At 29.1% G+C, this 22,601-nt stretch overlaps 2 protein-coding genes across 8 annotated transcripts in view; one reads left to right on the top strand and one right to left on the bottom strand.

The window, feature by feature from the left end:
- Positions 1-17,036, top strand: part of LOC105662238 (uncharacterized) — a 100,607-nt gene extending 83,571 nt beyond the window's left edge. For 2 of the 5 annotated variants that reach the window (XM_076537269.1, XM_076537268.1), the window contains 5 exons: positions 8,824-8,946; positions 14,135-14,335; positions 15,382-15,600; positions 16,003-16,206; positions 16,807-17,036. In XM_076537269.1, coding sequence (XP_076393384.1) covers positions 14,189-14,335; positions 15,382-15,600; positions 16,003-16,206; positions 16,807-16,926 — 690 coding nt within the window. In that variant the 5' untranslated portion in view covers positions 8,824-8,946; positions 14,135-14,188 and the 3' untranslated portion in view covers positions 16,927-17,036. Of the gene's footprint in view, positions 1-8,823; positions 8,947-9,334; positions 9,679-14,134; positions 14,336-15,381; positions 15,601-16,002; positions 16,207-16,806 lie in introns of those variants that run through there. The other 3 variants (XM_076537267.1, XM_076537270.1, XM_012283350.2) reach the window with 2 other exon arrangements.
- Positions 17,037-18,875: 1,839 nt separating this feature from the next.
- Myc (bHLH transcription factor Myc) overlaps positions 18,876-22,601 on the bottom strand; it is a 265,387-nt gene continuing 261,661 nt past the window's right edge. For all 3 annotated transcript variants that reach the window (XM_076537573.1, XM_012283224.2, XM_012283225.2), the window contains 4 exons: positions 20,525-20,621; positions 19,808-19,921; positions 19,206-19,391; positions 18,876-19,069 (listed from right to left, as the gene is read on the bottom strand). In XM_076537573.1, the coding sequence (XP_076393688.1) occupies positions 18,944-19,069; positions 19,206-19,391; positions 19,808-19,921; positions 20,525-20,621 (523 nt within the window). In that variant the 3' untranslated portion in view covers positions 18,876-18,943. The remainder of the gene's footprint in view (positions 19,070-19,205; positions 19,392-19,807; positions 19,922-20,524; positions 20,622-22,601) is intronic.

Raw genomic sequence — 22,601 nt, 5'->3', positions numbered from 1 at the left:
AAATTTTCAAATTTTCAAGTCTTTAAATCCTCAAGTTTACACAATCTAAAATTTTTAAATTCATACACTTTCAGGTATTGAAGTTAGGTAATTATTAAATTTAGATGTTTTCAAATTTTCAAATCTACAAATACGCAAAGTTACAAATTTTGAAACATTCATACTTTTAAATTTATAAGCTTACAAAATTGCAAACTAAGAAATTTTGAATCGTCTAAATTTTTATCTTTAGTAACCTAAAAATCCCCAAAGTTTCAAACCTCTATTTGCAAATTTCCGAAACCAAAAATCTTCAAAGATCGTCAAAATAAATAGATTTCAACATAATGTGACCACATAAAAGTACTTATAGCACATTAAACCAAAGCATTAGGATTAGCAAAAATGATTTATGGTTTAATAGTAACATTTTTAGTGCATTAACCTACTGTTGGAGTCCATTAGATTGTAAACGCGAATTACCTGCAGCTTGAAAACCTTCTCTTTGTTCGAAAACCTTCAATTGGTTTTAACCCGAAATCGTTGGCTTATTTGTTTCACTTTTCCCACAATTTCTTAATCCGGAAAGGTCTAAGTTAATCCAACTGGTTAAAGACTATACCGTTCGATGATTTCATCTTTATTGAAGTTTCCTTTACCTGCTCGATAATTGCACATAGGCACGTGTACAGGTATGTATATACAGCAGGTACATATTTATTATAGTTGAAACAAAAATTGTATTACCAACTGACTGAAAATTTGTTACGGAAGTTTCACTGTTTTTATCCCTCAGAAACAAGTCTTGTACAGGGAGTTTCATTTAAAGGAATGTAATTTACGATGATATTCCTGAAAGCCACTATAGTGGACCATCATACGGAGGACAATATCCTCGAAAGCCACTATAGTGGCGCATCGTGCGTAAGCGGTTAAAGCTGTGCTCTTTTTGTAGCCTAGCGCGGACCATGGAGAAGTCCTGTTTTATGACTCGATCTCGCTGTGAAACTATGATGATCTTCTGATGAACCTTTTTGTTATTATAAAATTTGTTTTCAAATTGCGATGTCTTTCTTTAATTATTTTCTTTTTGCTTTAATTGTGAAAATAATTTAGAATGGGATATTTTATATAATTTTGTATTTTGATGTAGTTAATGTACTTTGTATTATCTTGTTATACTTTCATTTATTATTTTTCTGAAATTTTTAAGTTTCAGAATTATTGAAATCGTAATATACTACAATTTCCAAATTCCTTAATACTAAATTCAAAATTTCCAAACTTTTAATTCTTCACTTCTATAGTAGTCAAATTCCAAATTCAAAAATTATTAAATTCTCAAATTTTCTTAATTTTGCAAATTTCTCAGCTTTCAACACTTTAAATGTCTATATCTTCGAAATCTAAATTTTTCAAATTTCTTCAAATTTTCTCAGTTCTCGAAATTCCCAAAATTTCTTAAATTCCATATCAGAAAATTTTCAAATTCCAAGATCAACAAATTCTGAAATTTTCTTAATTTACAAATTCTTTACCTTCAAGCATTTCCAACTTCTGTATCCCAAAATGCCAAATTCCCCAAATTCCCCAAACTCTCTAAATTCCTCAAGTTTCCCAAATTCCTCGAATTTCCCAAATTCCCCAAATTTCTCAAATTCCCCAAATCCTCTAAATTCCTCAAATTCCCTAAGTTCCCTAAATTCTCCGAATTCCCCAAATTCCTTAAATTCCACAAATTCTCCAAATTGCCCAGTCCTCAAATTCTCCAAATTTCCTAAATTTCCCAAATTCCTTAAATTTCACAAATTCTCCGAATTCCCCAAAGTCCCTAAATTCCTCAAATCCTTCAAATTCCTCAAATTTCCCAAATTCCCCAAATTCCCCAAATTCCCTAAATTTCCCAAATTCTCTAAATTCCTTAAATTCCCCAAAGTTCCCAAATTCTCCAAATTCCTCAAATTCCCCTAATTTCAAATTTCCAAATTTTGAATTCTTCAATTTCCTACATTTCGCAAGAAGATCTAAAAATATCTATATTTCAACGAACTCCATCATTATCAGTCTTTTTCTCTTTAATTTCAACTGCAAACAAGATACGCTAGCGAACTAGTATCTTAATTAGATGCAAGCAGAGGATCAAACTATCAATCTCCGCTTTTCCACGGAAACAGCCGTGTCAGCACTAAAACAATGTTTTTTTCGCTTAATCAATGTTTACCGAGTTACGTTATTAGATCGTTAAAAAACATGAAGAGATGCGATAAAGCGGCGTTCACCAACCACGGAAGATTTCAGATGCAATTTCGTCGCAAAGATGCAACGTTCGCCTGCATGAATATTAAATTCTTTCGCCGACAAAGAGCTCAGTGTTCGGCGAAGACGCTTGTTCATGTTAATAACGCGTTCGCTATAAAGCTATGAATGAATGTAATAGGTTGTTGTGTATTAAACGGTGAATTATGAAACGTTCCACACCCGACGTTATTTTATTATGTAAACGTGCAGTGATTGGGGTGAATTCGACAATTCTGGAATTATAAAATTTATGAATTTGGAAGTTTTTCAAGTTTGAAGAATTTGGAAATTTTTATTTTGAGGTTAAAGGTTGAAATTCATGATTTTTGAAATATTTGAATTTTTGATTTTATAGGTTTATGAATTTTTGATTTGAGAAATTGTTGCTTTTAAGTTTTTCAGTTTTCAAATTTATAGATTTACAAGTTTAGAAGTACCTATAGTCTCTAAATCCCCGAATTATTAAATTCTGCAATATTTTATTTCGATAAATCCCTGCGCTTCAAATTCCTATTTACTCAAATCGTTACGGTATCAAAGGTACAAACGTCCTGCAATCTTTACATCTGCAAATCCCTAGATTTCCAAAGCGATAAGTTCCAAAACTCCTAAGTTCTCAAATTCCTAAGTTTTGAAATCCCTATATTTTCAAGTTCTCACATCCCCAGATCCATACGTCTCCAAATTCCTAGAGTCATTAATTCCTAAATTCTGAAATTCCTACATACCTAAATCCCTACATTCCCAAAGCTCTACATCCCTAAATTCCTATAACCCCACATCTCCACATCTCCAAATCTCTACATCCCCCAGATCCATACGTTTCCAAATTCTTAGACTCACTAACTCCTAAATTCTGAAATCCCTACATACCTAAATCCCTACATTCACAAATTTCTATATTCCTGAATCTCCTCATCCACAAGTCTCTATATTCCCAAATCTCCACAACCCCAAATCCCTACATCCTCATATCCCTACATCCCCAAATCTCTACATTCCCAAATTTCTAGATTCACTCATTTACAAATTCTGAAATCCTTACATCCCCAAATTCCTAGAGTCATTAATTCCTAAATTCTGAAATCCCTACATACTCAAATCTCTATATCCCCAAATACCTATATCCCCAAATTCCTATATTCCCGGATATCCAGATCTCTAAATCTCTACATCCCAAAATCCCTATATCTCCAAATCCCTACATTCCTAGACTTCAATTCACTGAATTTCCAAGTTTTCAAATTCCCAAGTTTGCCAAATTCCTAAATCCACAAATTTCCTAGATTTCCACACCTCCAAATTTTGCAATTTTCTAAAAATCCCTTAAAAGAAAATAGTTTGTATCTCTTCTTCTTCTTCTTGTCCTTTCTTTCAACGACATTTCCGGCACATATAAAGTAAGAACCCCAAAAATTCAACAACCTGCTGGAAAAACTACTAGTGCCAGTTACCTACTGTCATAATGTGCACCCTCCTTAATATAGAAAATGATGTTTCTCCCGCTTTCATCAAAACATTTCTTTGCCATGTCAAGCACGTCCCGTTGTTGACACACATTTCCCTCGGTGGGAAATACAAACAACCCTTTTTCCACCCTTTATTACGAATACGAGGGTGGGAGATTACCCGTGGTGCAAACTTTGTTGATCCTACATTTTGGAGAATGCAAAGCACAGATGTGAAAGGGTGTGAGATTTGTTGTGCACACATGTGTATTGAACAGGTGGCCACTGTTTGAGACATTATTCTTATTTCATATTAAGTGTGATATTGTTTTTATTTTCTGTGAGGTATATAATATTTTATTGTCTATTATATTATTGTTATGTATTATTTATTTTGTTGTTATTACGTATTATTTATTTTATGCAAAGTATAAGTACATATATAATAATGTTAATAATAATGTTACATATATAATACATAATAATAATATAATAGATAATAAAATATTATATACCTCAGAGAAAATAAAAACAATATTATACTTGGTATGAAATAAAAATAATGTAATAATATATAATAAATTACACTTAATAATTAAATTATATTAATTTAAGGGGGGCAATACCTTTAGACAGATGAAAATAAGCTGATATTTGTGAATTTTTTTTGTATAGAACACCTTTGTTTTGCATTTTCGAAATTTCAGGTATAATTTGTTATAACTATTGCCTATTACAGAATATTTTCTGTTTTGCAAAATATTTAGAAATGCCGGAATTATGACAATCCTTTCTGGAAGTGTTTTGGCGCGTCTCGTGAATCGGCGTGGGTTCTAGCGTTAGATATATTGGTCTGAAGCAAGTTTGCAGACAATGTTTCGAAAACTAACATTCACAGTTAGTAGATCATCCTCAGAAATGTGCAAACTATGTAAAATTGAAGAAATGGCACGCTTTTAAAGAAAAACTTTGAATTTTATTGAAAATTTTTACAATGTTTTGCAATAAAAAGGACTTTAATGTTCAATTTATTTCATACATTTAGGTTCATATGTTAGATAGTATTATCATGGATATATGCAAAAAATGTGAGCGCGATTGATAAACTAGTTTTTGAGTTATCACCTACGCCAATTTTAAGAACGTGGTTTTGAGAAAAACGCGCTTAAAGTTTCAGTCCTCCGCACTGAACGCGTATATACCCGCAGCGCTAATCGGTCATAACTTCAAAAGGGCTTCGTATTTCACTTTAAAATTTTGAGACAATATTTTTAAGATATTACACTAACATTTTATAGAAAAAAATATTGTAATTTTTTAAGATTCTAAAGGTATTGCCCCCCTTAAATAAGTATAATATCATTGATAATGATATGTTGATGTTGATATATTGATATTGCTATACTGATATTGTTATACTAATATTGTAATATTATATTGTATAATAATATAATCTAAATGATTGCAATAAATAATAATCAGTTAATTAAAATATTAATTATTTTCTTTATTATCCACTGTCCACAACTAGTATAACTTCACACCGATAAAACACTCAATAATATGGCTGACGTGACAAAGTTCGAACTCTCAGTTATGTTTTGACATTACAAATCACTTATATCCCTGAAACTATTGGTCTCATTGGCATGTCGACGTGACTAGCTTCTCATCAGCTTGTAGGGTAATAACACGTGGATATACCGTGCTCGTGCATCATCAATGGCGCCATAGTTCCTTTCTCCATCATCATCCCAATAACCTTGACAATCCAGCCGTTTAGAAAAATTCAATATGATTTTTCTTACAACATTTCCAACTCGATCGTCGGAATCGCGGAATGATAATTATAGATATTGCATTGAAGCATTGGAAGAATCTTCTGTAAACAATCTGCAGGGATATGTGATAATGTCGAAGAAGTTTCTGATGAAATGTCAATGCTGAGACTAAAATAGTGGATGTCAGATATAAATATCTAGTTCTGTATTTATAGAATTTATTGTGGTTAATTGAATTCGATTTTGTAGGAGTTGATTTTATAAGAATTTGAACGCATTATAAAATCTTCATATTTCTTAATTTTAAAGTTTGAAAGTTTTCCAAATTTCTAATTTTTAATTTCTAAGTTTTCGAATTTTCAAACTTTTTTAATTCTCAAGTTCTGCAATTTTTATATTGTCAAACTTTCAAAGTACTCAAACTTCCAGGTTCTCAAATTATTTAATTTTTCAAATTGTCAGACTTCTCGAATGTCCACAGTTTCAAATGCACAAATTTACAAAATCTCAAATTTTTCAAATTTCCAAGGCTTTTTAACTAAAATTTGAACAAAAAAATCTAAAAACAAAACGGAACGTTTATGTATTAATTACAAAATATTTCGTATATTTTTAATATCTATTCTTTATTACAATTGCCACTGTTAGTTATCAAATTTTACAGCAGTAGTTGTTACTCAAGCTTTCTTTTCTTATGGTGAAACTTACTCTACAAAAGAAAGTGAAATGAAGAAAGAGACGTCGACGTCATAGTATCGCTTAATAGCAATCGATACTGTCTGCCATAGTTTCGATACGTCTTCGAGATTTCAATTCTCAAATTTCCAAATCCTCACATTTCAAAATTTTTAAATATGTAAGTACTCTAATGTAAAAATTCTCACATTTCCATATTCTCAAATTTCCAAATTTTCAAACTTCTAAATTCTCAAGTTTTCAAAATCTCAAATTTCTAAATTCTCAAATTTGCAACTTTCTGAATTTTCAAATTTCCAAATTTTCAAACTTTCAAATTGCTAAATTCTCAAGTTTCTAAATATTCAAATTTCTAAATTCTCAATTTTCCAAATTCCTAAATTTCTAAATTTTCAACTATCCAAATTCTCAAATTTCTAAATTTCTAAATTTCTAAATTTCTAAATTTCTAAATTTCTAAATTCCTAAATTTTTTAATTTTTTAATTTTTTAATTTTTAAATTTCTAAATTTCTGAATTCTCAAATTTCCAAATTTTCAAATTGCTATATTCTCACGTTTCCAAATATTCAAATTCCTAAATCCCAAATCTTCAAATTTCCAAATCTTTAAATTCTCAAATTTTCAAATTACTAAATTCTCAATTTTCCAAATTCTCTAATTTCTATATTCTCAAGTTTCCAAATATTCAAATTTCTAAATTCTTAAATTTCCAAATTCTCAAATTTCCTAATTCTCAATTTTCCAAATTCTCAAATTTCCAAATGTTCAAATTACTATATCTCTAAATTCCTACATATTAATATCCCTACAACCCTATATCCCTATATCCCTAGATCCCTAGATCTCTAGATTTCTAGATCCCTATATCCCTAGATTCCTATATCCCTAAATCCCTATATCCTTAGATCTCTATATCGCAAGATCCTTAGATCCTTATATCTCTAAATCCTTAGTTCCCTATATCCCTATATCCCTATATCTCTATATCCCTATATCCCTATATCGCTATATCCTCAATTTTCTATATCCCCAAATCTCTATATCCCCCAATCCCTATATCCCCAAATCCCTACATCTTCAAATCCCTATATCCTCAAATCAACAAATCTCTAAACTTCCAGACTCCTGTATTCCCAAATCCTCATATTCTGAAGTCTCTACCTCCCAAAATCCTTACCTTCTCAAATCCTTGTGTCTCCAACTCCATCCTTCCTCTCGAATATCTTATTTCCGTCAGAATAAAAGTTTCTCCTTATGTAGAAATCTTTTCCTCGAAAGAAAGTGAAACGAACAAAGAAACGTCGCAGTATCGTTTAATAGCAATCGATACCGTCTGCGGTAGTTCCGAGAATTCTCCCAGTTTTCAGTTTAGGGAATCCCGGCAGCTTCGGTGGCAATCACGCGGATGTAAAAGAAAAAGGAACTCTGTTCTATTCGAGTTTCTGTGCTGGACATTGCGCAACATCCACACTCGAATCGTGCGTTTATCAGACATAAAGCGTTCGCTTTCATTAAGGAAAGTATTTCTGTTCGAAAGACCATAAAGGGCTATCGCCACGCCTTGCTTTTCGTTGTCGCTCTCGATCGTCCGTTAATCGGTCTTGCACACTTTCGAAATACGAGGCGCTTCGGAAATTTCTAAAAGATGATTCAAGCCTTTGGGAAGCCGTAACGGTGATCTAGTTCGAGGCGCAATAAAGAAAAGGAAACCACCGAGGTGCTAATCGCGAGAGAAACTGGCGCGAGAGGATGGAGCGGATGATGGCTTCATTTTTTAAAATGTTTTATTGCTGTTGCAGTTCGTGGAAAGTTAATTAGGACGATTTTTCGAAGATTTAAAGAATTCGAAATGCTTTTACAAAGAATGCAATAGTTCTTTTGTTCTGTTCTTTTAGAATCGTAATTTATTTTTTCGAAAAATCAATTTGTCTAGATTGTTATAAACAATTTTTCGATGAAAAAATGTAAATTTGCTTTGAGAGATTTCTTGTTAAATTATATTAACTTAAAACTGCTTCAACTTAACTTGGAGGAGTCAATTTTTACGTCCATGGGTCCTGAACTTTAAAATGTATATGTTTCTCGAAATTCAAGATGGCGACATTCAATATGGCGGCACAGAACTGAAAATTGTATGCTATTGCTGATAATTTTGATTCTCTTCAAAGGATGCGATACTTTTCATATGCAAAAATTCTATTCTTTTAGAATTTTAGTTAATTTTTTCAAAATTCAATTTCAAGATTGTTATAAATAATTGTTCGAAAAAAAACTTAAATTTGTTTTGAGAGATTTTTTGTAAAATTATATCACATTAAAACTGCTTCAACACAAATTGAAGGAGTTAATTTTTACGTCCATGGATTCAGAACATTAAAATGTATATGTTTTTTCGAAATTCAAGATGGCGACATCCAATATGGCGCCACAAGGATGAAAATTTTATGCTACTTCTAATAATTTTAATTTCCTTCGAAGGATGCAACAAATTGAATTATGTAAAATTTTGTTCCTGTAGAAAAAAATTTTGTTGTTATAAACAATTTTTCGATAAAAAAATATAAATTTGCTTTGAGAGATTTTTTGTCAATCTATTGTATCATATTAAAATTGTTTCAGCACAACTTGAAGGTGTTAATTTCTTGCATCTGTGGACACTGAACTTTAAAATGGAAGTTTCCTGAAATTCAAGATGGCGACATCCAATATGGCGGTTCAAAGTTGACAATTTAAGAATATAGAGTTTGTAAAATTTAAAAATGTACAGATTTGAAAGTATGAGAATTTGAAAATGTAAGAACTTGAAAGAATGAGAATTTGAAAATGTAAAAATTTGAAAGTATGGGAATTTGAAAAGATAAAAATTTGAAAATATTCAAACCTGAGAAAATTAAAAGATTTATAAATTTGAGAACCTTATTATTTATGAACATGTTTAGTCCCAGAATAATAAATGTATATTTCCTCATAGTTCATAAATGTACTATTAAGTTTGAAATTTTATTAACTTTTATTTATATTATTAAAAAATTACAGAATAATTACTACAAATTTACTTGTACAAATTGTAGCCACAAATTTTTTATTTACACTGTGATCCTTTTTAACAGAAATTGCTGCTAATTTAATAACCCACCTGATATTACCTGCTGAGTTTATTGAGTAAATTATCGATATTGAATTATTTATAAGGAATATATAAAACTGCAATTTCACTTAGGATTTTATGCAAACTCAAAGGAGAATAACAATGATATCATAATTTATTGACAGTATATTTAATTCGAAAATAAGGTTAAAATGTTTAAGAAAAAGAACAGAAACAGAGAAATTGACGAAAATGGTCATAAGGAATTGGAAAAACTTCGAAATATGGCAAAAATTGCCAGTATTTATCATAGTACTAAAGATAAGTTTTATCGAAACCGGAATCTTTCTCACGTCGTTCATGCTAGCCTTAACATCTTTCAGTGTGTAAGAAATTATACGTATAATATTTAAGAAATAATTATAATAATATGCGAAGTATAGTATCTTTTTAATTTGAGTTCTTGGTACTTTGAAATTTCTATATTTCCAAGTATGTATATTTAAAATTTTGAAACTTTTAAAATTCTGGATTTCTAAGATCCTGAATTTCTGACTTTCTGACTTTCTAAATTCCTGGATTTCTAAATTCTTGAATTTCTAAATTCCTGGATTTCTAAATTCTTGCATTTCTAAATTCCTGGATTTCTAAATTCTTGCATTTCTAAATTCCTGGATTTCTAAATTCTTGTGTTTCTAAATTTCTAAATTTCTTAGTTTCTAGATTCCTGAATTTCCAAATTTCCAAATTTCCAAATTTCCAAATTTCCAAATTTCTAAATTTCTAAATTCCTGAATTTCCAAATTTCCAAATTTCCAAATTTCCAAATTTCCAAATTTCCAAATTTCCAAATTTCCAAATTTCCAAATTTCCAAATTTCCAAATTTCTAAATTTCCAAATATCCAACTTTTCAAATATCCAAATTTTCAAGTATCCAAATTTCCAAATTTCCAAATTTCCAAATTTCTAAATTTCCAAATATCCAACTTTTCAAATATCCAAATTTTCAAGTATCCAAATTTCTAAATTTCCAAGTTTCCAAATTTCCAAATTTCCAAATTTCCAAATTTCCAAATTTCCAAATTTCCAAATTTCTAAATATCCAAATTCCCAAATTTCCAAATTTCTAAATTTTCAAATTTCCATATATCCAACTTTTCAAATATCCAAATTTTCAAGTATCCAAATTTCCAAATTACCAAATTTCCAAATTTCAAAATTTCAAAATATCCAACTTTTCAAATATCCAAATTTTCAAGTATCCAAATTTCCAAGTATCCAAATTTCCAAGTATCCAAATTTCCAAGTATCCAAATTTCCAAATATTCAAATTTTCAAGTATCCATATTTCTAAATTTCCAATTTCCCAGTTTCCCTATTACTGAAATTATTATCTGAAAATTAGCAATTTCTCCAAATTAACTCTTCTATTTCCAACACTTATATCATCAATTCATCAGCTTAAAAATTGAAAAAATCAGTAATCCCAAATTTTCCACATAACTCGTCAACACCACAGAAACTCCGAAAAATAAAACAGTATAATCAAAGAATTCAAAAATATTTGTGAAACTCAATCGTGCGTCTCCCAACAAGTATCGTCTGATGACACAGGCTCATCCTCTTCGTCAACGTTGTCTCCGATCCAGTTTCACGATGTTTAAAATATAAAATCATTCTTTATAATGTCTACTTGCAAACAGGAAGTGAATCGTATGCACGCATCAATATCGTCACGATTGCGATTGTCTGACCCAGTTTTCAGAAGCGATTTAACGAAATATTGCACGAATGATTCAGTCGCGGTACCTCAGGATTTTATTATGCAATTCGACACGCATTCGAGCGTATGAGTTGTTCATTTTGTAACTGAATATCTGCATTTTTGAGAAAAATTAAGATAACATGATAGATAAAACAGAAAAAGAAGATAACGTGATAGATTGTTTATATATCATCTCTTCGAAATTAAAAATAAATTTCAATACTGCTATGATCAGATGTAGACATCTATTAAGATGTAGACATATTGAAATGTTGAATGAGAAATTAGGTTTAGTGTGTAAAGATGGCGGCATTAATATTTTTACAGTGCTATGACATCTTTTGTTCGTTCATTTTGTTTCTGTTTTCTTTTATTAAGATAGCAGTTTATTGTTACGTATTGACAATGTAATTAAAGTATACAGTATTTTTATAAATACAAAGAGCAGTTTATTTCGAAAACGGAAGAATTTTTTAGAAAAATTAAGGTAACGGTAAGAATAGATGAAACTTAATATACTTTTCCATATACATATATGTTTCCAAATTTTGAAATTTCTAAATTCGCAAGTTTCCAAATTTTCAAATTTCTAAATTCTCAAGTTTCCAGATTCTCAAATTTCTGAATTTTCATGTTTCCAATTTCTCAAATTTCTAAATTCTCAAGATTCCAATTTTTCAAATTTCTAAATTCTCAAGTTTCCCGATTCTCAAATTTCTAAATTCTCAAGTTTCCAGATTCTCAAATTTTTAAATTCTCATGTTTCCAGATTCTCAAATTTTTAAATTCTCAAGTTCCCAGTTTCTCAAATTTCTAAATTCTCAAGTTTCCAGATTCTCAAATTTCTAAATTTTCATGTTTCCAATTTCTCAAATTTCTAAATTCTCAAGATTCCAATTTCTCAAATTTCTAAATTCTCAAGTTCCCAGTTTCTCAAATTTCTAAATTCTCCAGTTTCCAATTTCTCAAATTTCTAAATCCTCAAGTTTCCAGATTCTCAAATTTCTAAATTCTCAAGTTTCCAAACACTCAAATCCCTAAATCCCCAAATTTCCAAATTTTGAAATTCTCAAATATCAAATTTCTCAAATTTCTCAAATTTCTCAAATTTCTAAATTTTCAAATTTCCAATTTCTCAAATTTCTAAATTTTCAAGTTTCCAAATACTCAAATCCCTATATCACCAAATTCGCAAATTTCCAAATCTTGAAATTCTCAAATATCAAATTTCTCACATTTCCATACTCCCAAATTTCTAAATTCTCAAGTTTCATAGAATTGGTAATAAAAAAATAATCCTTGAGTCAGATTTGAACAAATTCGAACCAAAATGGCTGAAAGAAATTAAGAAAAATAACTGAATCCTTTAATTGACGATTCATTAATTTTAAAAGTGAAATATTTGGATAAAAAACCTCTAATTTTTCATTCAGCACTAAATATTAGAAAATACAACAAATTCATCTAATAGTTCTTAGCAATATTTTTAAATTTACTGAAATGCAATATTGTGCAAGAATAAAAATTGCTCCACTTTCAAAATAAACTCATATCACGGAAACACGTATGTCAGCGTTTTGTTACTTGTCATTCGTCTTCCTTGTGCGGTTCCGTGATTCTTTTCTTGCAATTCTACACTGGTTAGAATTTTGCAAACGCTAGGTTTATGTTTTTAGATAAAGAACCTTTTGTATACAGTGTTTGATTACGTTTGTCCTAATTTTTCGTATTACAGTTGTGCTGATGAAAGATAGAATCAGTTTGTGATGCATGTTTCATTAAATGTTTAGTTATCTTGCATGTAAATGAAGATAACAAATTGCTTAGTTGGTTCGTGGAGTGAGAATGAGAGTAGGTACATGTCTAAAACAAAGATATTATATTGCTTTTTTTATAGGATGGAAATCATCGAAGTTAACCTTTTTAAATTTTCAAATTTTGAAATATTGAATTTGAAAAATTTACGTTTCAAATAAATATCGGAATTCTCAAATTTTAAATAAAATTCTACAAAACATAAGAGTTCTCAAATTTCAAAACTTGAATTTCTATATTTTTAAATTTTAAACAATAAATTTATGTTTTTTCAAATCGCAATTATCCTAAATTTTTAAATTCTTAAATTTCCAAATTTTCAAATCCCCAAATCCTCAAATCATCAAATTTGCTAATTTGCAAATTCTTAAATATCAAAATTCTCTGATTTCTATATTCTCAAATGTCCAAGTCCTCAAATTTTGAAACTTTCAAATTTCTAAATTCTCAAGTTTCTAAGTCTTCAAATTTCTAAACTTTCAAAAGTTTGGAAAGTTCAAACTTTCCTAAATCCCCAAATTTTCAAATTTTGAAATTCTCAAATTTCTAAATTCTCAAGTTTCTAACTTCTCAAATTCCCAAATTCTCAAATTTCTGAATTCTTAAGTTTCCAGATTTTCAAATTTCTAAATTCTCAAATTTCCAAATTCTCAAATTTCCAAATGCTCTAATTTCAAATAACCTCAATTTCCAAGTTCTCAAATTTCCACATTCTCAAATTTCCAAATTCTCAAATTTCCAAATTCACAAAATTCCAGATTCTCAAATTTCTAAATTCTAGAGTTTCCAAATTCTCAAATTTCAAATAACCTAAGTTTTCAAATTCTCTAATTTCAAATAACCTAAATTTCCAAGTTCTCAAATTTCCAAATTCTCAAATTTCCAAATTCTCGAATTCCCAGATTCGCAAAATTCCAGATTCTCAAATTTCTAAATTCTCAAGTTTCCAAATTCTCAAATTTCTAAATTCTCAAATTTCAAGTAACCTAAGTTTTCAAATTCTCTAATTTCAAATAACCTAAATTTCCAAGTTCTCAAATTTCCAAATTCTCAAATTTCCAAATTCTCGAATTCCCAGATTCGCAAAATTCCAGATTCTCAAATTTCTAAATTCTCAAGTTTCCAAATTCTCAAATTTCAAATAACCTAAGTTTTCAAATTCTCTAATTTCAAATAACCTAAATTTCCAAGTTTCAAAATTTCCAAATCTCCAAATTTCCAAAAATGTGCAAAAATGCAACATAGTTTTATCGTTTTACAGATAATCTGCCTCGGCATAGAAATTTTCCATCACGTCCATCATAGTGTGAACAGGATGAACCGAGAGGATGATGAATCTATTCCTTTTCTGCCTGAAGAAAGGAATCCAGTTTTTTATATCTATCCAATGTGCATAGTTCTAAGCACTATATCAGCGATTCTATGGCTTTTTACGAAAGTCCTGATAAAACGACCTGAAATCGTTAGTACTTTTACTTTATTTTGTATAATAAATTAGTAATTTTAATTAAAAATTAGTAATTTTATTTTGTATAATAAAATGTCTTTAAATATAAAAGAGTTTATATTTCGTTAAAAATTATTTATTATTATTTACATTATTATTTTAATCTTTTGTTAAAATCTCGAAATTTATTTGCACATTTACGCTTAATAATATTTATTTAATTTTGTGTACAGAGTAAATTAAGAGTCAGAAAACTATATAAATAAATAATTTCTAAGCACAATTCATTTTTAATAAATACCCGTTCTCATTCATAAATGAGAGGTAACAAAAATGTGTCATTAATTAAAATAACAAAATTTCGACTCACCCTGTACATTAATACAAGATATTTATTTTAATTCTTTCTTCTAAATTATTGTAAGATTTATTAAAAGCAGATAAATAACTGAGGGGAGCTTTACTTCCTTACATATATTTAGTGACTATAACAACTTCTGTTTTCTATTCTTTTTATTTTGAAAATAATTTAGATTTTGAAAACAATTATTGTCAAAAATAATTTGCGAATATAGAAAATATGTATTTACAAATTTAGATGTTGAAAACAATTTTTGTCAAAAATAATTTAAATCTTGAAAACACTTATTGTCAAAAATAATTTAAACCTTGAAAACAATTATTTTAAAAATAATTTAAATCTTGAAAACAATTTTTAACAAAAATAATTTAAATCTTGAAAACACTTATTGTCAAAAATAATTTAAACCTTGAAAACAATTATTTTAAAAATAATTTAAACCTTGAAAACAATTATTTTAAAAATAATTTAAATCTTGAAAACAATTATTTTTAAAAATAATTTAAATTTTAAAAACAACTATTGTCAAAAATAATTTAAATCTTGAAAACAATTTTTAACAGAAATAATTTAAATCTTGAAAACACTTATTGTCAAAAATAATTTAGATCTTGAAAACAATTATTTACAAAAACAATTTATATAATGTCTCTTGTACAAAATATTTTGTACAGAAATTAATTTTTACAAATGTGTAAAGGGTTTCATAGGATGCTTCATAGCGGCCATTTTACTGTTATCAGCTGGTGTAATAGAAATGAAACACGCAGATATATATCTCGATTTAACCATAATCAGAGACGAGGAGCTGCTAACGCATCCTGTATTTCTTCATAATTTTATTATGTGTTTAGTTTCCCTTTTTGGTATGGCTATATATCTCATGCACGGTTGGATCATAATGGATTTTTGGTTACAGGTATTATTTTATGTAATTTACTTTTACAATTTCAAACTCTCAAAATTTTCAAATTTTAATTCAGTAATTTACCGATTCAAAAATTTTCAAATTCAGTTTCATAGTTTAGAAACTGTCAAGCTTTGCAATTTTTGAACTTTTAAATTTAGAAGTTTGATAGTTTAGATTTTTCAAATTTTTAAATTTACAAATTCAAGATTTAAAAAATTTTCTTCATTTTAATAGTTTAGAAACTTTCGTAATTTCTTAATTTCTTCATTTTCTAATTTTTTAATTTTGAAACTTTAGAATTCTGGACTTTGACAGTACAGAAATTGTAGACTTAAATAATTTTATAATTTCGAAATTTGTCAGTTTTCAAATATTCCAGTTTAAGAATTCTCTGTTTAAAAATTTTCATAGATTAAAAAAGAGAAACGTGACAGAGATAATTATAATGATAACGAAGATTACAATGAAAATGGTGAAGATGATTCACTCGAACATCATCGGCGCTCAAAAAAACGCGAAAGTAAAAACGCAAAAGAAACAGAAGAACCAGGTGAACTGGATCCAATTCCTGCATTAGAAAAATTTCCTTCTGTGGCATCATTATCGCAGGATGAAGTAAGCAAAGACTTTCCTTATTTCGTAATTGAAAGAGTAATTATACTCTTTATCTTGGAATTATACTGTACTACCAAAATTGATATGAGTATAAAATAAAAATAAATTTTTAAACTTGCAACTTGCAAATATTTATATTTTCATATTTTATTTTTCAACATTTTTACATTCACAAATTTATGAATATCAAAATGTAATATTTTTATGTTTCAAAGTTCATAAATTTTTATATATCAAATTTCTAATTTTTCAATTTTAAAAATTAAAAATTTCTGATTTTCAAATTTCTAATTTTTCAATTTTAAAAATTAAAAATTTCTGATTCTTAAATTTCTAATTTTTCAATTTTTAAAATTAAAAATTTGTATGCTTTCACATTTTTAAATTTCTAAGTTGTCAAATTATTTAAATATGCAAAATATAAAAATTTGAATGTTTAAGAATTTTTGTTAAAAATGTCTATTTTTATAAATATTTTTAGGACTCAAAATTTGTATATTTATAAGTTTTCTATTTTACAGTATGTAAGATTTCTGTGTATACAAATATTTAACATTTAGAAAATTGTATTGTAATAAAAAAAAAATTTCCAATTTCTAGAGTATAAGCGAATTACCAGTGATTTTATACTGTTGTTTCCTTGACTGCTGTATGTACATAAAGCACCATCATTTTACTGAAAGACCCGTGCACGAGTTTCAAGTTATTCACACAATGTAATGTTTCTGAAACAATTAAACAGATATGAAGTACTTCTTGAAGCACTTGTAATATTAAGATAATATGTACATGGCTACACACAAGTGAACAAAATAAGTAAAATACAAATTTTTCACCTTAAATATTCCTTTAAAATAATTTAATATTAAGCTAAAATCTGAATTTTTAGAAATTGACCGTGTGGCGCCATCTCTCCGGCGAACAGGGTGAACTACACACTTTTGAAACAGAAATTTAATTAGTTCCTACCTTCCCCCGACAGATGGCGCCACGCGTATCGCTTTCTTTTTTGTGATCATCGGAGTTGTCGTCGGTCAATAGGAATTCTATTTTCAAGTCGTCAATAAAGAAGAATTTTATTTGTACTTGATATTCAATTTTATTAATGTTCAATTGTATTTAAAAAAAAAAAAAACATTCGTTACTCATTCCATAATTAAATCTGAATTCAAAACCACATATTTTAAAATCAATTTCAATAAATCAGTTATTTTTGAAAGTTATTATTAATTGACTATTTTAAATATAGAAAAACAAACTCTATATTTTCTATATTTTTATAGGGTATGTTTTTCTATATTTTAAATAATTAATAAATAATAACTTTTCAAAACTAACTGATTTATTGAAATTGATTTTGGATTTGATTTAAATATGTGCTTTTGAATTCAGACTTGATTAAAGAATGAATAACGAACGATTTGCTTCTTAAAATAAAATTGAATGCAAATAAAAGTGAATATCAAGTACAAATAAAAATCTTCATGACCGACGGCTTGAAAATAGAACTCTTCTTGACCGACAACTCTGATGGTCACCACATTTTTATGGCGACCATCAGAGTCGTCGGTCAAGAAGAGTTCTGTTATCAAAGCCGTCGGTTAAAAAGAGTTCTGTTATCAAAGACGTCGGTCAAGAAGAGTTGTCTATAATTCTGGAGAAATGAGCTGCATTTTCTGTTCAATTCAATACTGCTGATTTTATCATTTTAATTGACTATAATATAGATTGAATTACTTAGGGGTACAAAACTAATTAACTTGGAATTGTTTTGCCTTTGCCAAACTATTATCAATTTTTAACCATTCCTAGGCTAATCCTAATTACCCTAAGAGTTTATATAGAGTTTGTTTTTCTATATTTAAAAATAGTCAATTAATAATAACTTTTAAAAATAACTGATTTATTGAAATTGATTTAAAAATATGTGGTTTTGAATTCAGATTGGATTAAGGAATGAATAACGAACGATTTGCATTTTAAAATACAATTGAACATAAATAAAATTCAATATCAAATGCAAATAGAATTCTTCTTTATCGACGGCCTGAAAATAGAATTCCTCTTGTCCGACGACGACTCTGATGATCACCACATTTACATCTTACGTGTCGCCATCTAGCGGTGGAAGATGAGAACTAATTAAATTGCAGTTTCAAAAGTATGTAGTTCACCTCTTTCGCCGGAGAGGTGGCGCCACTTGTTGAATTAAAAAAAAATTCAATTAATATTTATTTTATTGGCTTAATTGAATATAATATTCATCATATTGCATTCCAGAGCAAAAATAATTAACTTTAGAATGGCATGTAGCGTCACTTTTGGTATTAAAAATGTGTTATCGTTGCTTGCTTAAAGAAGTGTATTTAGTTCTCGTTCAATGATCAAACTTGTGCATCTTATTTCAAAATAAGAAATTTATTCACAATTATTTTTACAATGCTACAACTTTTATACATAATGTGTTGTAATCTATGAGAAAATAACCAGTTTATTATGAAATTTTATATAACAACTAACATAAACGCTTAATTATAATGTTGTAAATTATACACTGAACTGTATATAAAATAATCGTCAACAAATGTGAACATTTTGCCGTTACGTTGTAAAACAGTTTATCAAGTATCAATTATTAGAATAACAGGAAAAAATGAAACGCTGAATAGGAATCTTCTCATATCATGTATAAAATATCATTCTCTCAAACTTATTTTACAATAATTACAAAGTCTTATCATCGACTCTCTTCTCTCTGTTTCTGTTGCGCCAGTCTTTTCTTTTTCTTCACAACCTTCATATGTTTCATACCATTTATATGAGCGTTCCATTGAAGTTCTCCAATAAAAACTCTTTCACAGTCCTGCAACAAAAAAATATTAAATAATAGTATAAATCTAGTGTTTAAATGCATAGGAGACGTGCGTAAAGGAGTGAAGGACACTGCAATGGCTTTTGTACGGAAGTGTAAGAATAAAATATTTAAAACTGAAATTTACATCACAATAATGAGCTTCTTCATTACTGCTGTCAGTATGTTTTTCATTCTGTATGTTTTCGTTTAAAGGTTTCTGTTCAGGTTTCTCTCCCTTTAGCACAGCTTCTATTATTGCTACTGCTGGTTCGTACACAGAAGTTGTCCATTTATCTATGTGAGTGCAGTCCAGTACGTAAATTGGTGGTACCTGAAAAACAGTAATTACATGTAATTTTTTAACTTGAAATATAAAATAGATGAACTCACAAAATATTGCTCACAATAGCAAGTGAATTTCTGATCTATTAATGTAAATAAATAAACTTGCTATTTGTTAGTAAATCAGGTATTCACGTTAGAACTCATACCTTAAAAATAATGTTATAACTAAAGTAATATCTAAGTTTGTGAAATATACAAAAATTAAATAATCATATTAAAATATTTGAAAATTTGAAAGTTTAGAAATTCAGAGAATATAAGGATTTTAAAATTAGGGAAATTTTAATTTTACATATTTTACACTTCCTAACCTGAATAGTAGTACAAGAAAAATTTAAGTTTAGTAGATACTGTATAATGTATATATCAATTAATTATTGTGATTGATTTAATATTTGATACCTGTCTATCCTTGCGACGAGCCAAACGATTCATGATCCATTTCTCCTGCTTTTTTGCATATCTTTTAGTAACAAGTTTAAGATCCTCAATGCCTTTGTTCAGCAACGCTTGTCCCTACAATAAGAAGGCGTTCGTAAATATTCATGCTTTATTATAAAAATATCATTTTCAAATATGAATATTATTTATGTAGATAAAATTCAATTTACTATAATATCTATATTTCAAGTCTATATTTCAGTCTATAAACCCTAGTCTACAGTCCCATTGAATTAGGACCAGGTAAAGAGACCAAGTGAAGAGAGGTTAAGTTGAGGTTAGCTATCTTAAAACAAAATGGCTCCACACGGTTCAAAATGGCTGCTCTCAAACTTTAATATCGACAAGTATTTTTGTTATTATTTTTGTGTTTGATATTAACACGTGCTAATGTTATGTACAGTAATGTTATAGGTAATTATATAATTACAATTCGAACAGTATAATTTTACGAAAAACATGTAAAACACCAAAAATTCACAGTGGTCGAGTACTATAAATTTATACCAGCTGCGACCACCATAGTAATCATAAAGGACGAGCTTCTTTTTGAACTTCTCTCCAGTTCGATTTCTCTTTAAATAAAACGTCATGCACGGCAAGATCGGTTGTAACTACGATAATCAAACTGCAGCTGCAGCAAACGTGACGACGTTGCAGTTGGCCGCTTCTGCTCACCTTTTTCTCTCGCCTCTCTTCCTCGGATAGCATGAGGTAAGCGTGAAACTCCTTGAAGCCGATGCTCTGGAAGATGCCCGTCGTGTAATCGGCTGACCTGGAATGTAAACATTCGCCGATTCATGTCTGCAAGTTCTCTCCAGTCTACTCGTTCGATAATTGCTCATTTCACGTCGTGAAACTTCTTTAGCCTTTCATTTGCCCGTTTATCTCTAAGTTTTTGCAACTTTAAAACGGCCATTAATCAACGGTCGAGGATAATTGGAAAATTTCTGAAAAATATAGGATAGAATCGGTATGCTCGAAAAATGCGAACCGTTCGCTAATTATACTTGCGGATCCATTTAAATGTTTCTCATTATTTATTTCAATACTGCTGATTTTATTGTAAATATTTGACATGATACAGTGAGCGACTAATTATAAAAATTCTGTATTTCAGAACTTTAGTTGATGGAACAGTATAAAAGTACAGTACTGTTACAATATAAAATATGAAAGATAAATATACAAAATTAACAAATCTTAAAATCATCCAAATTGTGCATCTTTTAAATTTTTAAACCGTACTTATAAAATGGAAATTTTGAAAGAAATGTCATGTTAGTCAGATGTCCAAGTTAGTCCTTTCGATTCGTACAAAAATTTTTGACGTACGTTACAATTTTTCTTCAGTACAGACTTTTAATACACTACATACCAGACGACACAATTCGATTCGTCCTAAGAAAATTAGTTTGTTACCTCTACCTCGCATATTGTACGCGTAAAATGGCGCCTGACATTTTTCAAACAGTAGCTGACACGTGACGGTGCAATAAACCGATGATAAACGTGCTGCTTTTATCAAACTATACAATGTAACAGATGTCAAGGAGTTAGAAAAAAATTCAAAGAATGTCACCTTTGTTTGTTTCAGTTACAATGTATTGCATTATTTCGAAAGATTACATTGATGTCTGACACTAGAATACACATATAGGGTGTTAGTCTGGGGATCTCATATTCAGAGTGTGATTTTTTGGAGATTTTTAGGACGTCTGTCGGAGAACTGATATGTTTTGGTCCTTGTTTATTTTATGTCGTTTCGGTCGGGAGAGATAAGGGCAGTATGTATTTGGTTTGCAAAATTGTGCAAAAATGCGACGTTGTAGTTCCAGTAATTTGAAGTGAGAAAGCAATATTTTGTCATACTTTTTCAGAGATATTCTTCAGACTGCACTTAAGAGTGGTATGATGTTGGACTTTGCAATTTCGCATTGAAAACTTTTTAAAATTACATAGCTGAGGAAGGTAGATAGAAATATTTTTTAAAAAGTTGCTGCTTGATCTTGACCCTTAACATAGGAGTTTAAACACTTTATTAAAAAGTTATGAAAGTACAAAATAACTTTGGATGCACTCTTCAACTAACTATTCAATTTTCACATAATATATTATAACAAAAAGCACAATGTACTGTAAAAATAATTTGCAAAATTGCATAAAAATATCTAAGTTATGTGAAACTTTTTGTTAGTATAATAAGAAATATGAGACTTATTGTTAGTATAAGTATAATAACTTGGCCACCCACATTTACTAATTTATTTCTCCGCATCCACTCAAAAATAACTAGCCATGAAGCATCCGTAAATCTAGTCCTAAGTATCCGGATTTTGGCAATTTTCCCCAGTTTACTACACAAAGATCGTTTCGCAGCAAGTGACCATACAGATCATAGAACAAACAGCGTCTAATGGCCAACTACTATTAATAGTAATAGCGAAAGGGTTAAATAGCATTGGCCAGTTCTAGTTCTCGAGTGGCGAACGTGTTTTTGCGCGATGAAAGGAAGACTGCATTTAACAAGCTCGCCGTCTTATCACGGCATTTGCTATGGTGATAGCAAATAAGGTGAGGTCGAGTTTACGTGGCGGGAAATGTTGTCGCAACCACGATTTACTTGTTCGCACACGTATCGATACCAAATATGTACCGGCAAAACGGGAAAATTAAATCCTAAAGAATGAATTTTGAGATAGGCGTGCTAGTTTACAACTCTGCAGCTACAATACTTGTTTAAAAGAATTATTTG

The sequence above is a fragment of the Megachile rotundata genome, chromosome 11, assembly GCF_050947335.1.
Source record: "Megachile rotundata isolate GNS110a chromosome 11, iyMegRotu1, whole genome shotgun sequence".
In the NCBI taxonomy this organism is placed as follows: domain Eukaryota; kingdom Metazoa; phylum Arthropoda; class Insecta; order Hymenoptera; family Megachilidae; genus Megachile; species Megachile rotundata.
The sequence above is the reverse complement of the archived record's forward strand: the minus strand, read 5'-3'. Positions and strand labels throughout refer to the sequence as shown.